The sequence below is a fragment of the Diabrotica virgifera genome, chromosome 4, assembly GCF_917563875.1.
Source record: "Diabrotica virgifera virgifera chromosome 4, PGI_DIABVI_V3a".
In the NCBI taxonomy this organism is placed as follows: Eukaryota; Metazoa; Arthropoda; class Insecta; order Coleoptera; family Chrysomelidae; genus Diabrotica; species Diabrotica virgifera.
Genome location: NC_065446.1, coordinates 189,372,789 through 189,390,492, shown reverse-complemented (window position 1 = coordinate 189,390,492; position 17,704 = coordinate 189,372,789). Strand labels below are relative to the sequence as shown.

At 32.0% G+C, this 17,704-nt stretch overlaps 1 protein-coding gene across 1 annotated transcript; it reads left to right on the top strand.

Annotated features, from left to right (window-relative positions):
- The first annotated feature begins 2,766 nt into the window (after window positions 1-2,766).
- LOC126883768 (uncharacterized) lies at window positions 2,767-6,519 on the top strand. The gene has a single exon (XM_050649433.1). The coding sequence runs from the start codon at window positions 2,767-2,769 to the stop codon at window positions 6,517-6,519; it is 3,753 nt and encodes a 1,250-aa protein (XP_050505390.1).
- The last annotated feature ends 11,185 nt before the right edge of the window (window positions 6,520-17,704 follow it).

The window sequence follows — 17,704 nt, the reverse complement described above, 5'->3', positions numbered from 1 at the left end:
GGTTTAAATAGGTAAACACACATATATTCTAAAATGAAAATTTTTCCTTTGGGATATATGTCCAAAAACTATATGGTAATCTTAATAAAATAAAAAGTGTAGATAATATTTCAGTTATTTTCTTAACCCACACCCGAGCTTTCTGTGTTGAAACCATTTGAATTAATAAAATTTTATTATTAATTTAAATATTTAAACAAACATATATTCTAAAATATAAATTTTACTTGCATTTAGGAAAATTAACTCACACCTGACTTTCAAAACCAAAAATTTCCCGAAAGGAAATAATTTTTCAGGTATTTTTTAACCCAAAAATGACTAGACCAAAGATTTCTTTAAAGCAAAGAGTGACTTTTTGCAAAATAATAACCTCTTGATAAAATATTAATCATATACCTCTGAATAAATATTCACGACCACAATTAAGCGTAAAAATGTAGCTACCATATACCGATCGGCTTTTACTCACCATAGTTGTAAAAATTTTTTGCATTATGCGGAGAAGATACATTCGGCGCGCTAACGTAAAAACCCAGCATAGTTGAGCAAAAACCGATTCTCGATAGTGAATATAAATGCCACGAGCGTACTTAATAAAATTTTTAGTCAAAGTATTTATTGATTTAAATATTAATTTTCCAAGTCATTTATGAAAATTAAGAAAAGATTTTTTGAATTAATGTTTTAAAAAGAAATATCTTTCTAAAAATAATATTATTTTTATTATTTGACTATTGGAAACAGGGCTACCTTACAGGGAATTTTATCATAAAACAATATAATATTGTTATATATCAACGAAAAGGGAAAAAAATGAACAATTCAAAAATATATATAGCTCATTTTTAAATTCAATACAAAGGGGTAGTTTTTTACTAACACATGAATAAAATTAATTTTCCAAGTCATTTATGAAAATTAAAAAAAGATTTTTTGAATTAAAGTTTTAAAAAGAAATATCTTTCTAAAACTAATATTATTTTTATTATTTGACTATTGGAAACAGGGCTACCTTACAGTGAATTTTATCATAAAACATAACCCAAAAAAAAAGTTGCAAAACCAAAAATTTTTTAAAGCAAAGAGTGACTTTTACAAAATAATAACCTCTGATAAAATAATAATCATATACCCCTAAATAAATATTCACGGCCACAATTAAACGTAAAAGTGTATCTACCATATACCGATCGGCTTTCACTCACCATAGTTGTAAATTGTTTGCTAGATGCGGGAAGGAACGTTTGTCTCCGCTAAAGTAAAAAACACAGCATGGTTGAACGAAAGCCGATTCGCGATGGTGTATATAAATGCCATGAGCGTACTCCATAAAATTTTTAGCTTAAGTATTTATTGATTTAAATATTAATTTTCCACGTTAGTTATGACAATTAAGAAAAGATTTTTTGTCTTAAAGTTTTAAAAAGAAATGTCTTTCTAAAACTATTATTATTTTTATTATTTGACTATTGGAAACAGGGCTACCTTACAGTGAATTTTAGCATAAAACAATATAATATTGTTATATATCAATGAAAAGGGAAAAAAATGAACAATTCAAAAATATATATAGCTCATTTTTTAAATTCGATACAAAGGGGGGTAGTTTTTTACTAACACATGAATAAAATTAATTTTCCACGTCATTTATGAAAAGATTTCTTAAAATCTTGGTTTATTATAAAAATTATTTCTAAATTGATCATTAAAAAGCATATGCTATATATATATTGAAAAGGAGGGGTAAAATAAAAACCTATTTATTATTGTAGATTTTTATTATTGCAAACAATACAATATGTAGTTAAACAATAAATGAACAAATTATTATTACAACACGCGCAAATATGTGCACTAATGTCACTCAAATTCCCAGTTGAATGTTCAGTAACATGGATAGAAGGAACGTATGGTGGTATTCCACGAAGAGTCTCAAAAAAGCACGATGGGCACAAAGTGTGATTGTCTACAGCATAATAACATTGGGTCATACATACTGTCTGTCTGCATTCGTAGGATAAAAATCGCGTGTTGTTGACATCATTCACTTGTAATATTTTGGTATCGACTTCTTGAGAATCCATATCTAGGATTTCACAGTCTTCGAGGTCTGATACAGTTTCGGTAGATAGCGAAAAAACAAAACTGTCGTTAGTGTCACTATCACTTTCTTCACCCATGGGAATTTCGAGGTTTTCATCGTTACTCGGTGCTATGATATCTAAGGGATTTACTAACACGTCGTCCATTGGAATTTCAAGGTTTTGTTGCTGTTACTACAAAAATTATAACTAAATAAATGCAAACAAAAATTAATTTATATTTATCAAGTAGTATAGATAGAGGGGGTCTGGCATAGTATTTTCAAGTAGAAGGGATAGAGGGAGTCTGACATGTATCAGTGGATGGGGTTATAACCATCTGCTTTTCACATCTAAAAATAGTTCAAACATCAACAATCAGAGCGCCCGTAGTTCACACATCAACAAGCAGGGTATCCGGTTTGTCTGGAGAATATCCGGTATAATAATGAACTTGGGCTCTAAAAGTAACATGGTGTGAGGGCAGTGGTCTTCAAGCATCAACAATCAGGGTACCCGTAGTTTATGCATCAACAAACAGAGTATCCGGTTTGTCTGGAGAATATCCGGTATAATGAAGAGGAGAGGGGGGCTCTAAAAGTAACATGGTGTGAGGGCAGTGGTCTTGTAACATCCTATTTAAGGCAAATTAGTGGAGCTCCTCGGTAGTTTATCGTGAATCATGAATACGTGCAGCAGGTGTGACAAATCGTATTCGCGTTCGGATAGCCTGTCGCGACATATAAAAAAATGCAAATACGGAAATGTGGATAGTGATAAGAATGGGGATTATTATATTCCCAAAAAAAGATTAAGACCACTTGGAGTGGAAGTGATAGATTCAACTGTTTCGAAATTATCACACGCGTTTAAAAACAGAATCGCATCTTATCGTTTTAATAGTGGTAAAAAACTGGATTATCATGGATTTTTAAACGATGTTAAACCCAAAGTTTTGAACATTTTGAGTGAATATTTACATCAGCACAATATCATAAAGGTAAATTTTGAAATATTTGGTATTTATCTAAAACCTGACACTAACTTATCAGATATCAAGTCCATGAACACATGCAATAAAATTATAACTATCAGCACTGAATTGGATGAAGTATTTGATCATTTTAAGGAAGAACTGATGACACAAGCATCTGAATTTCAAGAGAAAGATTCAAATTGGTTATTGCAGGAAATAATGTTTTTAGATGTTAACATAAACAAATATAGTAGTATTTCTGCATCAACATATATTCGTCTCCCAATACCTATAGTACGAAAACACGCTATTTTAAATATCGAAAACAAAGATAATAAGTGTTTTGCATGGAGTATTATTGCAGCTATTTTTCCTGCTAGTGGCAACCCAACCAAACCAGAATCATATCCACCATACGATGCCTTGTTGAATTTTGAAGGAATTGACTTTCCGATGAAACTAAAAGACATTAAAAAGTTTGAGACCCTCAATAATATTTCAGTAAATGTTTATGGGCTGGAATCCAATTTCGTAAATAATAAAAGGCAATATGAAATAGTTGGACCATTGTATTTTACAAGTAATCGCCATGCCACTCACGTGAACCTTTTGCTTATAACAAATGATAAACAAAGTCATTATTGTCTGATTCTAGACATGCTGAGACTTGTAAAAAGTCAAAAAACAAGTAACCATCGCAAAGAATATTTATGTGATGGATGTCTACAATTCTTTGTTTGCGAAGAAAAGCTCCATAATCACCAAAATAACGACTGTTCTCATATTTACACAGAACTTCCCACAACGAAACCTAAAATCAATAAGTTTGGTGAAATGGTGCCAGAAAATATACTAAAATTTATAAATATCCAAAAAATGTTACCTGTGCCATTTGTGATCTATGCTGATTTTGAAAGTCTGCTAAAACCCATAGACCATGTTGAACCTTGCAATGGAAATTCATATTCCGTTAAAACTGCTGAACACCAAGCATATTCATTCGCATTTTACCTTAAATGCAACTATGATGATTCACTTTCAAAACTAATAAAATATGAAGGACAGGATGCTCCCAAAGTGTTTATACAGAAATTGGATGATTTAGTGCATGAACTATATAACAATCACCTTAAACATATTAAACCAATGTCGCCGTTAACAAAAGAAGAAATTGAAAAACATGAGAGTGCTACCGAGTGTTACTTGTGTGGAAAGCCATTTAATCCTTTCAATCGTAAGGTGAAAGACCATCACCATCTCAATTCATTATATCTTGGACCTAGCCATAACTCCTGTAATATAAATAACAAACTCTCAAATACAATACCCGTGTTCTTTCACAACATGAGTAATTATGATTGTCATCTTTTTATTAAAGAGCTTTCAACAACTGGTGAAAAAGTTTCAGTAATTGCACAGACGAAAGAAAAATATATCACAATTTCTAAAGGAATTTTGGTAGAAAAGTCGAAAAATGGCCTAGATAAATACATAACTCTAAAATTTGTTGATTCATACAGATTTTTGGCAAAATCTTTGGATATTCTGAGCACAACCTTAAATTCGGAGCAGTGTACAGAAATTAGAAAGTATTTTCCAAATACTAAACACTTTGAACTTGTGAGACATAAGGGTGTGTTTCCTTATTCATATATGGATGGATTTGATAGACTTAAAGAAAAAACACTACCACCTAAAGAAAATTTCTACAATAATCTAACCAACAAACACATTTCTGATGAAGATTATGCAAGAGCAATTGATGTATGGAACACATTTGATTGTAAATCTATGAGTGACTATGCTATGGTGTACTTAGTATCAGATGTCTTATTATTGGCTGATGTGTTTGAAAATTTTAGAAAAATATGTCACAAAGAATACAATTTGGATCCTTGTCACTACATAACTGCTCCTGCATTAAGTTGGGATGCTATGTTAAGATATACAGAAATTGAACTAGAGCTTCTTACAGATGTGGACATGGTACACTTTTTAAAGAAAGGAGTAAGAGGAGGTGTGGCACAATGTAGCAAACGAGAAGCCGTGGCAAATAATCAATATGTACCTAACTATGATCCACAACAACCCGAGTCTTACATCATGTATCTAGATGCCACAAATTTATATGGTGCAGCCATGTGTCAATATCTTCCATATGGAAATTTTAAATGGGTAACCGATGTAGAAAACTTCAACTGTTTTTCGGTGGAGGATGATGGGGATAAAGGGTATGTGTTGGAAGTAGATTTGGAATATCCAGCTCATTTACATTCTTTACATAATGATTTACCATTCTGTCCCGAGAGCATGGTACCTCCAGGAAGCAAATTTCCTAAACTTATTCCAAATTTCAACAATAAAACTAAATACATTATCCATTATCGCAATCTTAAGCAGTGTCTTAGGTATGGTCTGGTACTAAAAAGGATTCATCGTATACTAGAGTTTTCGCAATCACCATGGTTAAAAAAATATATTGACCTAAACACATCACTCAGAAACAAGGCCAAAAACGAGTTTGAACGGGATCTTTTTAAGCTTCTGGTTAATGCAATATTCGGTAAAACTTTAGAGAACGTTGAAAAAAGAAGAGATATCCGCCTGTGCACCCGCTGGGAAACAAAAACAAGTTCGTTGGGAGCCAGGGTACTTATCTCTAAACCAGAATTCAAGTCTTGTTCCGTGTTTAATGAGAATTTGGTGGCAATACATTTGGGTAAAACCAAAATAGTTTATGACAAGCCTCTCTATGTTGGTTTCACAATTTTAGATTTATCAAAAACAGTGATATATGATTTTTATTATGGATACATCAAAAAGAAATATGGTGAAGCCGCAAACTTGTTATACACAGACACAGACTCCCTGATTATGGAGATATTTACCCCCAATTTCTATGAGGATATGAAGAGAAATTTAGAACATTTCGACACCTCCAACTATCCAACTGATAATATTCACAGGATACCGAAAACACCATCAATACTAGGAAAAATGAAAGATGAATTTGCATCTGTACCCATTCAATGTTTCTATGGTACAGGTGCTAAAGCTTATTGTATAGAAGCAAATACAATAATAAAAAAAGCAAAAGGAATTTCAAAACACGTAACCAAAACACAGTTGCAAAAGAGTGATTATGTACTATTAGTGAAAAAAGGTGGTGTAATTTTTAGAAAAATGTATGTATTTGTGTCTAATTTACATACCATATATACGGAACTTAGGAATAAAGTGGCATTATCTTCTAAGGATGACAAACGCTGTGTAATAAACGGTGACGTAAAAACTCTTGCGTGGGGGCATTTTCTAATTAGTCCACATAATGGTACTATAGATGATCTGATTAGGTTTGGGAATGAGCTGCTACACACCCCGGAATTGGTCGATTTAGAAAATATTCCTCTTGAAGAATTGTTTCAAGTCGATTCTTTTCAATATGATTCATACTTGTAAAACTTGTAAATTGTATATTTTTATGTATTAATAAAACACATGTATATCAACATATTTTTTTATTTAAAACCTTACACAATTCTATTAATACCATAATTATTGAAAAAGTCGAACATAAAGCTATATAATAAAATATTGGAGATATGACTGTATCCTTTCTAGGTCTTTCATTATAAAGTTCTAGCCATTTGGAGTCACTGCTTCTACCACTCATATGTCTAAAACGCAATTTATATTTAGTGCTATTTAATGGTATTTCAGCTTGTAAAGTTGGTAAAAAATTGTTTCCCGGATATGATTTCATTCTTGACCATGTCTCAGGCCATGTTTCATTTAGAGTACCATTACTGTCAAAGCACACAAAAACTTCTCTAACATTGATGGGTTGCTGAATTAAAAGCAGATTTCGCAGAATTGCTTGTAAAACAATAAAGTCTAATGATACCATCTTAATAATCTCTACCTAGATTTTAGCATCTATTTATAGTAAATCTAACTTTGGGCGTGGGGAGTCACATGTATATGGTGGAGATTCCATTAACCCATCACGATAACCTACGCTTCGATGAGATAACCCCATAGGTCTAGTCTCACTACAAAATACACAAAATTCAAACACCAATTTCCACCCTTTAAATATTAAGCTTCTTGGAATAAGTTTAGTTCCACACATTTTACGACAAATAAGACAAAGCTTTTGTCGTACACAATAAAAGGGGGGCCTCGTTTCCCACTCTTCATCACTATAGTTAAATAGATCGTCAAAATTATCCGCATATTTGTGTGACATATTTGAACACAACGCGTGGTTTCACGTGGCTTACAACGATCTGGTTTATGATGTAGCTTAACAAGTTTCAAAGGGAATGAGTCACGCAAGCTGATCACGTCTCGCGTATCTGGTAAAATCTAGGAGTGGGGGATAGTGACCCACACATTTGCAACTGGTATCAATGAGAGAAGGGAGGATATAAGAGTACAGAAACATCGATAATGTAAACAGTATGTGCTCAAGAAGGCTTCGTGAACGTGTTGAACAATTTAGTAAAGGTATTAACAGAATAAAACGTGATATTTTAGTTTATGAAAAAACAAGAAATATTAAACAGTTAAAGAAGAGTATTAACCAGTTAATAAGAAAATATAAAGATAAGGAATATATGTTTAAAAACTTTTCACGACTTAGTATAAGTGATGCGTTTGCGTAGTGGAAGAGTTTATCCTCCTGAAGAAGAAAATAGACTATTTTTTTTTCTGCAATCGAGGAGCAAAAGTGGATAGATTTGGTGTTTAAAAACATTAATCGTTTTAACAATAATGGAATGTTGCCAGAAAAGAATTGTGATGAATCAACACCCGCAAAAACCTTTATACCTGTTTACAGAAGCAGAACTACAAAACTTTACCATACCATACATTAGAAAATCTGTAGATCCATATGAACTACTTCAGTCTTGGCATCTCCTACCCCAGAAATTTGTGCAAGATTTTGAAATTCGAACTCGACTTCCGTGTTTTGTTCATTTCAATCGTCCCGAATGGAGAACAGAAGAAGAAGGATTAGCTCCTGCTCAATCCAGTTGTCGTTTATGCAGATTTGCACTGGAAAATTTATATAACAATTATATCGGTTAAATAAAGTACTATTTTTTATTAAGGTTTTTTATTAATAAAACAAAAATGTAAAAAAAAATCTTTATTGCATCATAAAAGTATCATACAAATAAAATACGTTAGATAACGCACATACACTATTATTATTTAAATGGTAAGGACATTTAGGCTCCATTTTTTCCAAACCTGGTTGTTCATCAAATTCCACAACTGGAGCTAAACTATACTTTTTTATATACTGAGACTTTTCTCTTCCTTTAACATAGACGATATCGACATTACTTGTCAAGCATTGGATAATATTATGAACTTGATGTACCGGGGTAAATCCATGATCCCAGTTAAGACCATGATAATTATTCATTAACCATACAGCTTGTTTATGAAACTCTGGATTCAGCAACCTCATTGGATATGGTGGTTTGAAGAAATGATGACTAATTTTTTGACCATCATAAGTGGCCAACTCTTTTGCGATAAATTTATTTTTCTCGGTATTAAAACCTTGTACATCTATTATTAGGTGCATGTTAAAGTCTGTCTTTGTATGGTGTCTAACCTATATTTATAAACCTAATTTGACTCATGCGCATGAGAGGGTTCCCCATATAATGTCATAGCCTCATGACTTCATTATGTACATATACCTTAACTTGTCCAGCATAATATAAATATTTAGTTTTATAATTGTTTTACTATTTTAGTTAAGGGATTATACGTAAATTCTTTTTCGTGTAATATCAGACAATAAGCAGAGATATCAGAGGTTGTTGGGTCATCTGTCTCAAATTCTATACGTAACACAACAGACCCCGATTGAATGATTTCTTTTTGACGAGAGCAGTCAATATGTATAAGCGGGGCAATCATTTTGAAGTCATGTGGATTAAATATAGGTTGATTCAGCACCATGTGATAATAACTTTCTTGAAAATTAGCAAACATTTCATAAAGTTTCGCAAATCTATTTGTTTTAAAATCTATTTGTAGGTCATTATAAGGATATCTTTCAGAATTTAAAAACACTTTAATATTTTTTAAATTGCAATGATCAAATTTGCTCATATCTTTTGTTAATTTCGATTTTCTGTTATTTTGGAAAGCAACAATGATGTGACGAGGTGTTTCTATTTTCGTACTAGTGCGCACAGACCACGTATGGCGGGTAGAGTTGTTTAGAGCAGGATATTCAATCATTTGCCATGAGCGAAATTTAATAGGAAGTTCTTGATTTGTATGTGAAATCTTATTAAGTCGTAACTGTTCTTGTATACTTGGTGTTACATGTGGAACCTCCCAATATAATTTATTAATATCAATCTTTGGTCGTTCGCTTTCATCTTCGCTTACTACAGCATCAATATCATCATTTGATCTAATAAGTATTAATTCCATTTTCAAATTCATTATGATTCTCGTAAAATCTTCGAAGAAACCTGATAGCAGTCGTAGAGGTATACATACGTTAAAGTTTCCATTTGAATCCACCAACACACTGTCTTTGGGGACTTCATTATTAGTTTCCAGTCTACCTCTTTTTGGAAACCATCCCGAGTTTTCCAATTGCAGGCTTTGGTTTTCGTTAAGACTAAGGTAGTTTTTAATACTTGATACTACAGTCCATTCACTTTACAAATTCCCAACTGTAAACAAACGCACGTGGAAGCTAAACAGGGCCGTACTGATGTGTATCATATGTTTTTTAAAAATAGTTACTTTTGAAACTAATACCGTAAGAATTGCTTGAAATTTAATTGTAAACAAAATTTTGTTCTTTTTAAGGGGAAAGGCGCGAAATATCGGCTGTCAAAATTTTTAATGTGTTTTAAATTGTATTAATTTTTTTCGATTCCTGAGAAAACTAATAAGTATTTTTGAAAAATTTAAACGCAGAATAAAATATTACCTTATTACCGAGGGTCAAGAGTCCCTTAGAATAAATAAAAAGTTTCTTTTTAGTGAAATATTTGCAATTAAAAATCACCCTAAATTTTCTCTTTTATTTTCACCCCTGTAACTTATTAAAATAAACATTATAGAAGTTTTCAGGGACTTTCAGCCCTCAATAATAATGTAATCTTTCATTCTGCCTTTAAATTTTTCAAAAATATTTATTAGTTTTCACAGGACTCGAAAAAAATGAATACATTTAAAACACATTGAACATTTTGACAGGCGAAATTTTGCGCCTATGTCCTTAAGAAAAATGTGATAAAATAAAATATTCATTAACTGAGATATACATAACAATGTGAACATTTTCAATAAAGTAGCATCATATTATAAGGTTATGTTATTTATAAGTTATGTTTTTGCTAAGAATGTTTTTTTTTTCGATAAAATATTTACTTTTTGGAATATTTGCAAAAAATCGTATAAAAACGTGGTTATTTTTGTTGAAAAATGAACATAATCACTCACAAATAACTCGAAAAGTATTGACTTTGTGAATAAAGTGAAAAACCGCTATAGAACAAAAGTTGCTTAGAATTAATCAATTTATCCATTTCCGGGCTTATTTTGAACGTGTATTTTTTTGCCAGGACCAAAGCACACATCGGCACAGTATTACTTTTTTCTTTGACATATTAGCTATATGTATGCCAAATTTCATGTCACGATTATAAAACATAAAACTATAAAACACGACCAGTCTTAATTAATAACTCAACAATAACTACTGTAAAGTACATAACATAACACAAAATAATATTTTCTTAAAAACTAACACGCTAAAAAATACAATTTGAATTTGCAGATGCAGACTGACAAGTTAGGACCTGTAAAATGAGAAACCGCCTCGTTTAGGGCGATAAATTATATTTAATAGCTTCTTGACGAATGAGTGGACGAATCGTTAACACGTGCGTTTGTTTATGTTGGGAATTTGCTATGTGAATGTAGTGTAGGCCTACATCACGTACTGAGTCAATTACTACCCCATTTAATTCAAAGCGTATTTCACGAAACAAGTAAGCTATAGCATTATTAATAAATTTTAGTTTTGTTGGGACTTTATTATCGTGGGTAAGAAGTTGACCTTCGATATAGAGATAACTATTTGCCGGATATGTGTATGCATCTAAATCTTGAATTGGAATACATATTTCATCATTATAACCTAACTTTCCAGGGATGTATGGTTGATATGTGTGAAATTGATACTCTTCAATAGTGTTGTCATTGAAAGGTTGACCAGTAACATGTAGAATTTCCATTATATTAAGACTTTAAGTCCCAACGATTGCAGAAAGTGGCGATTTGATGATGTTATTTTTTTGGAAGGTAATCTCCTTTTATATGTTTTTGGTATAGATGGTTTTTTAGAAGGTGATCTCCGTTTATATGTTTTTTTTATAGATGGTGTTACTATTTTAGAAGGTAATTTCTTTATATATGTTTTTGGTATGTGGGAAAAAACTAAAACCATTATTTATATACGTTTTCTAAGATGTAAATTTACTGTTACCTCTTCTCCCCCAAAGTTAATAAGTTTACCTGCTTGGTTAATAATTTTTACTGTAAGGTTGGTGATTGTCTTGATACCAACTGGATAATACAAAATATTTTGAGGAGCATCCACTATTTTATACCCAATCGGTACTGTCGGAAAGAACTGATGGATGATGTGAACTGGATTCCCATTTAAATAGCATCCCGAAGCAATGTTACAATCAACGCACAGGGTGTTTGCCCCCCATATTTCTACGGGTTTATCTGAAACATGTGTTTGGTTTGGAGCTAGTTGTCGTGATTTAAAACCAAATAATAGTCCAATGGAATTTACGGGGAGAAAAGAAATTTCTCGGTTACTCTTAAAAACAACTTTTGAAGTTGATAATTGTGGAGTAATTTCTAAAGTCGCATCATTATCAATCTTTTTCATGTTTTCTTGAATAAGCTTCGTAATATCATCCAACTCATAGGCCCCCTCAGGTAACTTGTAGCTATGGGTAAAATTTTTAAAATGCCAGAGAAAAAGGTTATTGCTTTCATCAACATTTGGAATAGTATTAAAACTATAGAAACTGGTTAGACCAATTTCATAATCAAATTCATCGTCGAGGTAAATTGGAGGATTAAAATTATAGCTCAGATTTGAAGAGCTTCCAGTAAGCGTAAAATTTAAAGACATTTTACGCAGGCAATTAACATTATTTGCTATTTATAGTAGTTGAATAGAAAATCTAATGAGTAATGACCGCACTTGTATGAATCGTTTTGGATTTTATCATAGTTGTAATATATTTGTACATCACCATTACTTAAAAAATATTTGATGACATTTTGTGGTGGAGGCAAATCCCCATACGAATCAAAGTAAATTATATGGGATTTAGATTTTGCATAGGCTACCCAGTGTGTACCCTCACCACGTTTTGAATCTAAATTTATAACACCACACTCGTTTTTATGAATATTTTTAGGTAGCATGTCTCTCATAAATACACCTCTAAAATATGGCAATGTTTTACCATACTTCATTATATCTGTATTTGTTAAAGCGTGATGAGGAAGGTTTAGTTTTTTGAATACGGTTTTAAGTATAATCCATACCCTTTATACGGTCTTAAATACAATCCTTTGCCTTTTTGTTCCATGGCTAAATTATGGCGTTTTTGTTCTTCAAGATTCATTCGATTAGCTTTCGCATCACCGATGGCCTTGTAAATTCCTGCACCCATTCCTCCAACGGCTCCGAGTGCGCTTAATAAAGGTAAAAGTAATGGTAGAAATCCTCCCTTTTTAGGTGCTTTAATTATTCGTTTTTTTTTATTTATCCTTTTCCGAAGAGAACCGCCTTTTTTGCGTTTAAGACCCATTCCCAACTTACGTTTTCCTTTCATAGCTGTTGTTATAAACCAGGCGGCTGCTTTTTGTCCAAACGGGGTGTCTTTTGATTTCACAATATTCCACGCTTTGTTTTCTAAGATTTTATCCGCTTCGTGTCTGGTTGATAAATCACTATGTTTAGAGTATTCAATATCGTGTTGTTTACAAGCCTCGTCTAGTTTATTGATTCCCTTATCCCCCCGCTCTAATCTCTGTTGTAAACGAGTTCCTGGTCCACAATATGAATATCCGGGAAGATGTAGTTCTAGAGGGAGCTTGTTAATGAGTGAGTTTAATAACCCACGTCCTTTTCTTTTAGTAGTTCGTTGAAACTTTTTTTTCATGGTCTGCCTCTTATATATAGGTGTTGGGCTATATATACCCAAAGTTTTAAACTCATTTTCGCAATGAAGATTGAACCACAACAACTCTCTCTTCCCATTACAAACCACGATGATATTACCAAAGAGCTTCAGGTAGAACATAGTTATCTTTTCAATGGGCTTAAAAGGGTTCTAATTGTTGGACCAAGTGGGTGTGGCAAGACTAACGTATTATTGTCTTTAATTGAACATCCAAATGGTCTTAGATTTGAAAATATTTATTTATATTCCAAATCTTTATACCAACCAAAGTATATATACTTGCGAAACTTGATTGAGCCTATAAACGAAATTGGGTATGAAGAATATAATGATTCCGTTAATGTACCACCTCCTGATGATATTAAAGAAAATTCAGTAGTTATTTTTGACGATATTCCGTCATGTGATCAAAAAATTATACAAAATTATTATTGTTACGGAAGACATAAACACTTGGATTGTTTTTATCTGTGTCAAACTTACAGTGCAATTCCAAAACAATTAATTAGAGATAATTCTAATTTACTTGTAGTTTTTCACCAAGACTTTACGAATTTAAAACATATCTTTGATGATCATGTAAATATTGATATGACTTTTCAACAATTTAAGGATTTGTGCTCATTCTGCTGGAAAGATAAACATGGATTTCTTGTCATTGATAAAGACTCCCCCAAATCTAATGGGCGATATCGGTGTGGGTTCGATAAGTATATAAGGCTGTAAAGAAGTGGTTTAGAATACATAATGGATCCCAAAGTTGCACGAAAACTGCTGTTATCGCGACAAGCATTAAAGAAAAAGTATCGCAGTTTAAAAAGGGATATAGCTCAAACTCAGTCTACATTAGAAAAAAACTATAAGCCAATTACTCAACCACTTAATGAACTTTTACACAAACTCGATACTGTTCCATCTATTAAACAAGAACCAAATATTAAATACGAACCACTCACACCAAAGGACTATAAAATACGAAAATCTAATTATCGTTTAGCATTTTCATCTCCAAATAAGAGTGTATTTTCCGAAAATTCATCTCCAAATAAGAGTGTAATTTATGAACAATCGAAAACACCTACTAATTTTGGAAATGAATCTATTATTCCGAGGGAAGTAACAATACAACCAGAAGAAACTTTTGTGTCGGAAGGACAAGCAAATACCACGGATGAGGATATTAATGGGTATTTTGAGGATACACTTAGAGAATTTAATGAGATGATCAATAATCCAGCTGTAATGAAAAAATTTTATGAAAATTATACTTCACCCTTACCAAAGAATTATATTAAAGCTAACATTGAAGACACTGAAGGTAATTTCGATCACGACCTGGGAATTTACCACGACCTTGAAACTGAAAAATTTTCTATTGGAGATTCTCAAATTACTTTTGAAGGACCTGACTTAAATATCAACGACGTTACATATCGCGGAACACCTGGTTTATACGAGCTTTTATTTAAAGCTAATCCCGTATCGTTTAAAAAAGAAGATGTTAATGAGTATGTTGATATATTACGTAGAACAAATGCGATACATAGAAACAATAATCCTGCATTACCTACAAAAAGTATTCCATCAAAAATAAAGGATAAATATAATTTTATTATTAAACCAGCTTTGGAGACTAGACCTCAACCACCTAGAACTCGTTTAAATTCGCTTCCTGGAAATATATCAGGAATAATAACACGAAAGGTAGCTAAAGAATTATTGAATAAAAAAGGCGGTGCACTTTACAAAAAATATAGTGGCAAACAATTAGAGTATAAATACTTTGATGATTTTAATGAACTAATAGAAAGATTACAACTGCTCCTAGCATCACTGGCTGCAGGAAACGACGGAGTGGTGAATGAAATTATATCTATAATTGAGGAACTTCGAGAAGGTGGTATAATACAGTAATGCCTATGAATAGATTTGGAAGTCATTTTTTAAAAAGTTGTCAAACTCCTGATTTATCTCCATCACCATTATATTTTGTGTGTGATCCTTCTTCTTTCTATAGTAAATGTGTGTTAACTTTCAAAGGAACGAAAGAAACAAAATTGAACAAACAATATTATATGTTAGAAAGTGGTTTATCTTCATACCAATTTACACTAAATGGTATTGTTGATCAAGTGCAAATTAATGTTTCAAGTGGAAATGTAATGATAACCTCTAAATCAGTTAATACAGAGTATAAATATGAGCAATTACCAGGAGTAAAGATTTTTACAGGTGATACAATTTCTTTTAAACTAGATAAAGATTCTACTTTTGTAGTTTATATTACTCTTCGTTGTCCTTTAGAAAAAGATGTCAAACATTAAATCACAAGTCGTACACGAACTGCATAAACCGGCAAAAAAAAAATTTAGACGGAGACATGTAATCATCAAAGGATTAAACGATCTGATTCAAGCAGATTTAGCTATAATGATTCCTTATGTAAAAGTAAATAGTGGATACCAATATATTCTCGTTGTTATTAATGCGTTTAGTAAATTTGTGTGGGCGGAACCGGTTAAAAGAAAAACAGGGGCTGAAATTACTAAAGCCATGGAAAAAATTTTAAACCAAATGAAGAAGACACCAAAAAACCTTCAAACAGATTTGGGTAAAGAGTTTTACAATTCTCAGTTTCATGAGCTCATGAAGACACATGGTATTAACCACTACAGCACATTCTCGAATTTAAAAGCCTCTATTGCTGAGAGAATCATCAGAACAATAAAATCAATGTTGTGGAGGCAGTTCAGCTTGCAAGGTACTTACAAATGGGTGAATAATCTTCCTGATATAGTTAAAAAGTACAATAATACTAAACATTCAACCACAGGTGCCATTCCTAGCAAAGTTAATGAAAAGAATGCCAGGAATATAACAGCATATAATTACCTTAAAATCATTGACCCTCGAAAAAATAAATACAAAGTTGGTGATTATGTCCGAATTTCGAGATATAGAAATTTGTTTACTAAGGGTTATTTACCCAACTGGACAAATGAGATTTTTAAAATAAGAAAAGTCAAGCAGACAAATCCAGTGACTTACTTACTAGAAGATTCACGCAAAGAAGAAATTCAAGGGGCGTTTTACAGCGAAGAATTAATGAAAACCCAGCATCCTGATGTCTACTTAGTCGAGAAGGTATTGAAAAGAAAGGGTAACAAGGTGTTTGTGAAATGGTTAGGGATGGATTCTACTCATAATTCATGGATTAATAAAAATAATGTATTATAATATTAAAATAAAAAACTTTTTTACAAAAAAAATATTTTTATTTCACTTGCGTAAATAATTCAACATACACACAGTTTTTGTTTATGTCTACATATTGGATCATATTTTTCTACTTACGTAGATACTTAATAGCAAAAACACAAAATGTACCACACTAAAAAGCACATTTACATATAAATTAATTTTTCCATTTGGTTGATTGTTTTCGGTTTGGATTTCTTTAGTGATCTGGTATTTCGGAAATTTGGAGTGAATTATTTGTGCAAAACTACAGTTTGGACTAAATTTGATGTGTTCTTTATACACATCATCAGTAGACAACCAATGATAAATTTCTACATGACACCAAAAGCACCTAACAATATCTTCTTTTTGTAGATAGTAAAATCCATATGCTGCTAACTCAATCGAAGGAACCAACCCCCTCCAGTTTTTAAATGTGGATAACCTTCCATAAAAACTATTCAGTTTGTCTGACTCGTCTTCTAGACACATGGTGACTATTAGTTTTTAAAAGATGTGCTCCTACATATAAAATAATTTATTTCTGTAGTGGAAGGGGTGTGGTAAATTAATATATTCAATTTTTATATAAATATTTATTTCTATGGCTTACATCTAATACAGGATTAATAATTTTAGCAAGTTCTTTTATTCTACTTTGAAATCTTACTCTGTCAGCAGCCACAAACTCCCAGTACCTTGTTCTGCAGGAACAAGTTGATTCAATGTAGTGAATACGAACATTTTCATTAAATTTGATCATAGAGTAGCTCTGGGTATCTATGAATTAACTCGAGCGCCATACCATAAGTTGTTTTATTTATATTCTTTATTGGTTCCATTATTTGCATCCCAGATTCAATAGGATTATTTGAATCAACTCCCGTCTTTAGTATTTTTAACGAGCTGATAAAGTTTTCCTTTTTCAAAGTTTCCAAAAGGTAGTTAACTATTGGAAGTGTTGTCCACAGCGATACAATGGAATTGGCACCCAAAATTATCTGTGACTCACCATTGGTAACTTTCACAACTGACATGTGGGGCAGATGCATGAACTCTAGTTGTACTTTACCATCATTAATCGATTGTTGTGGATTCCCTGCCATAAAACTGTCAATTACACTTTTATGTGA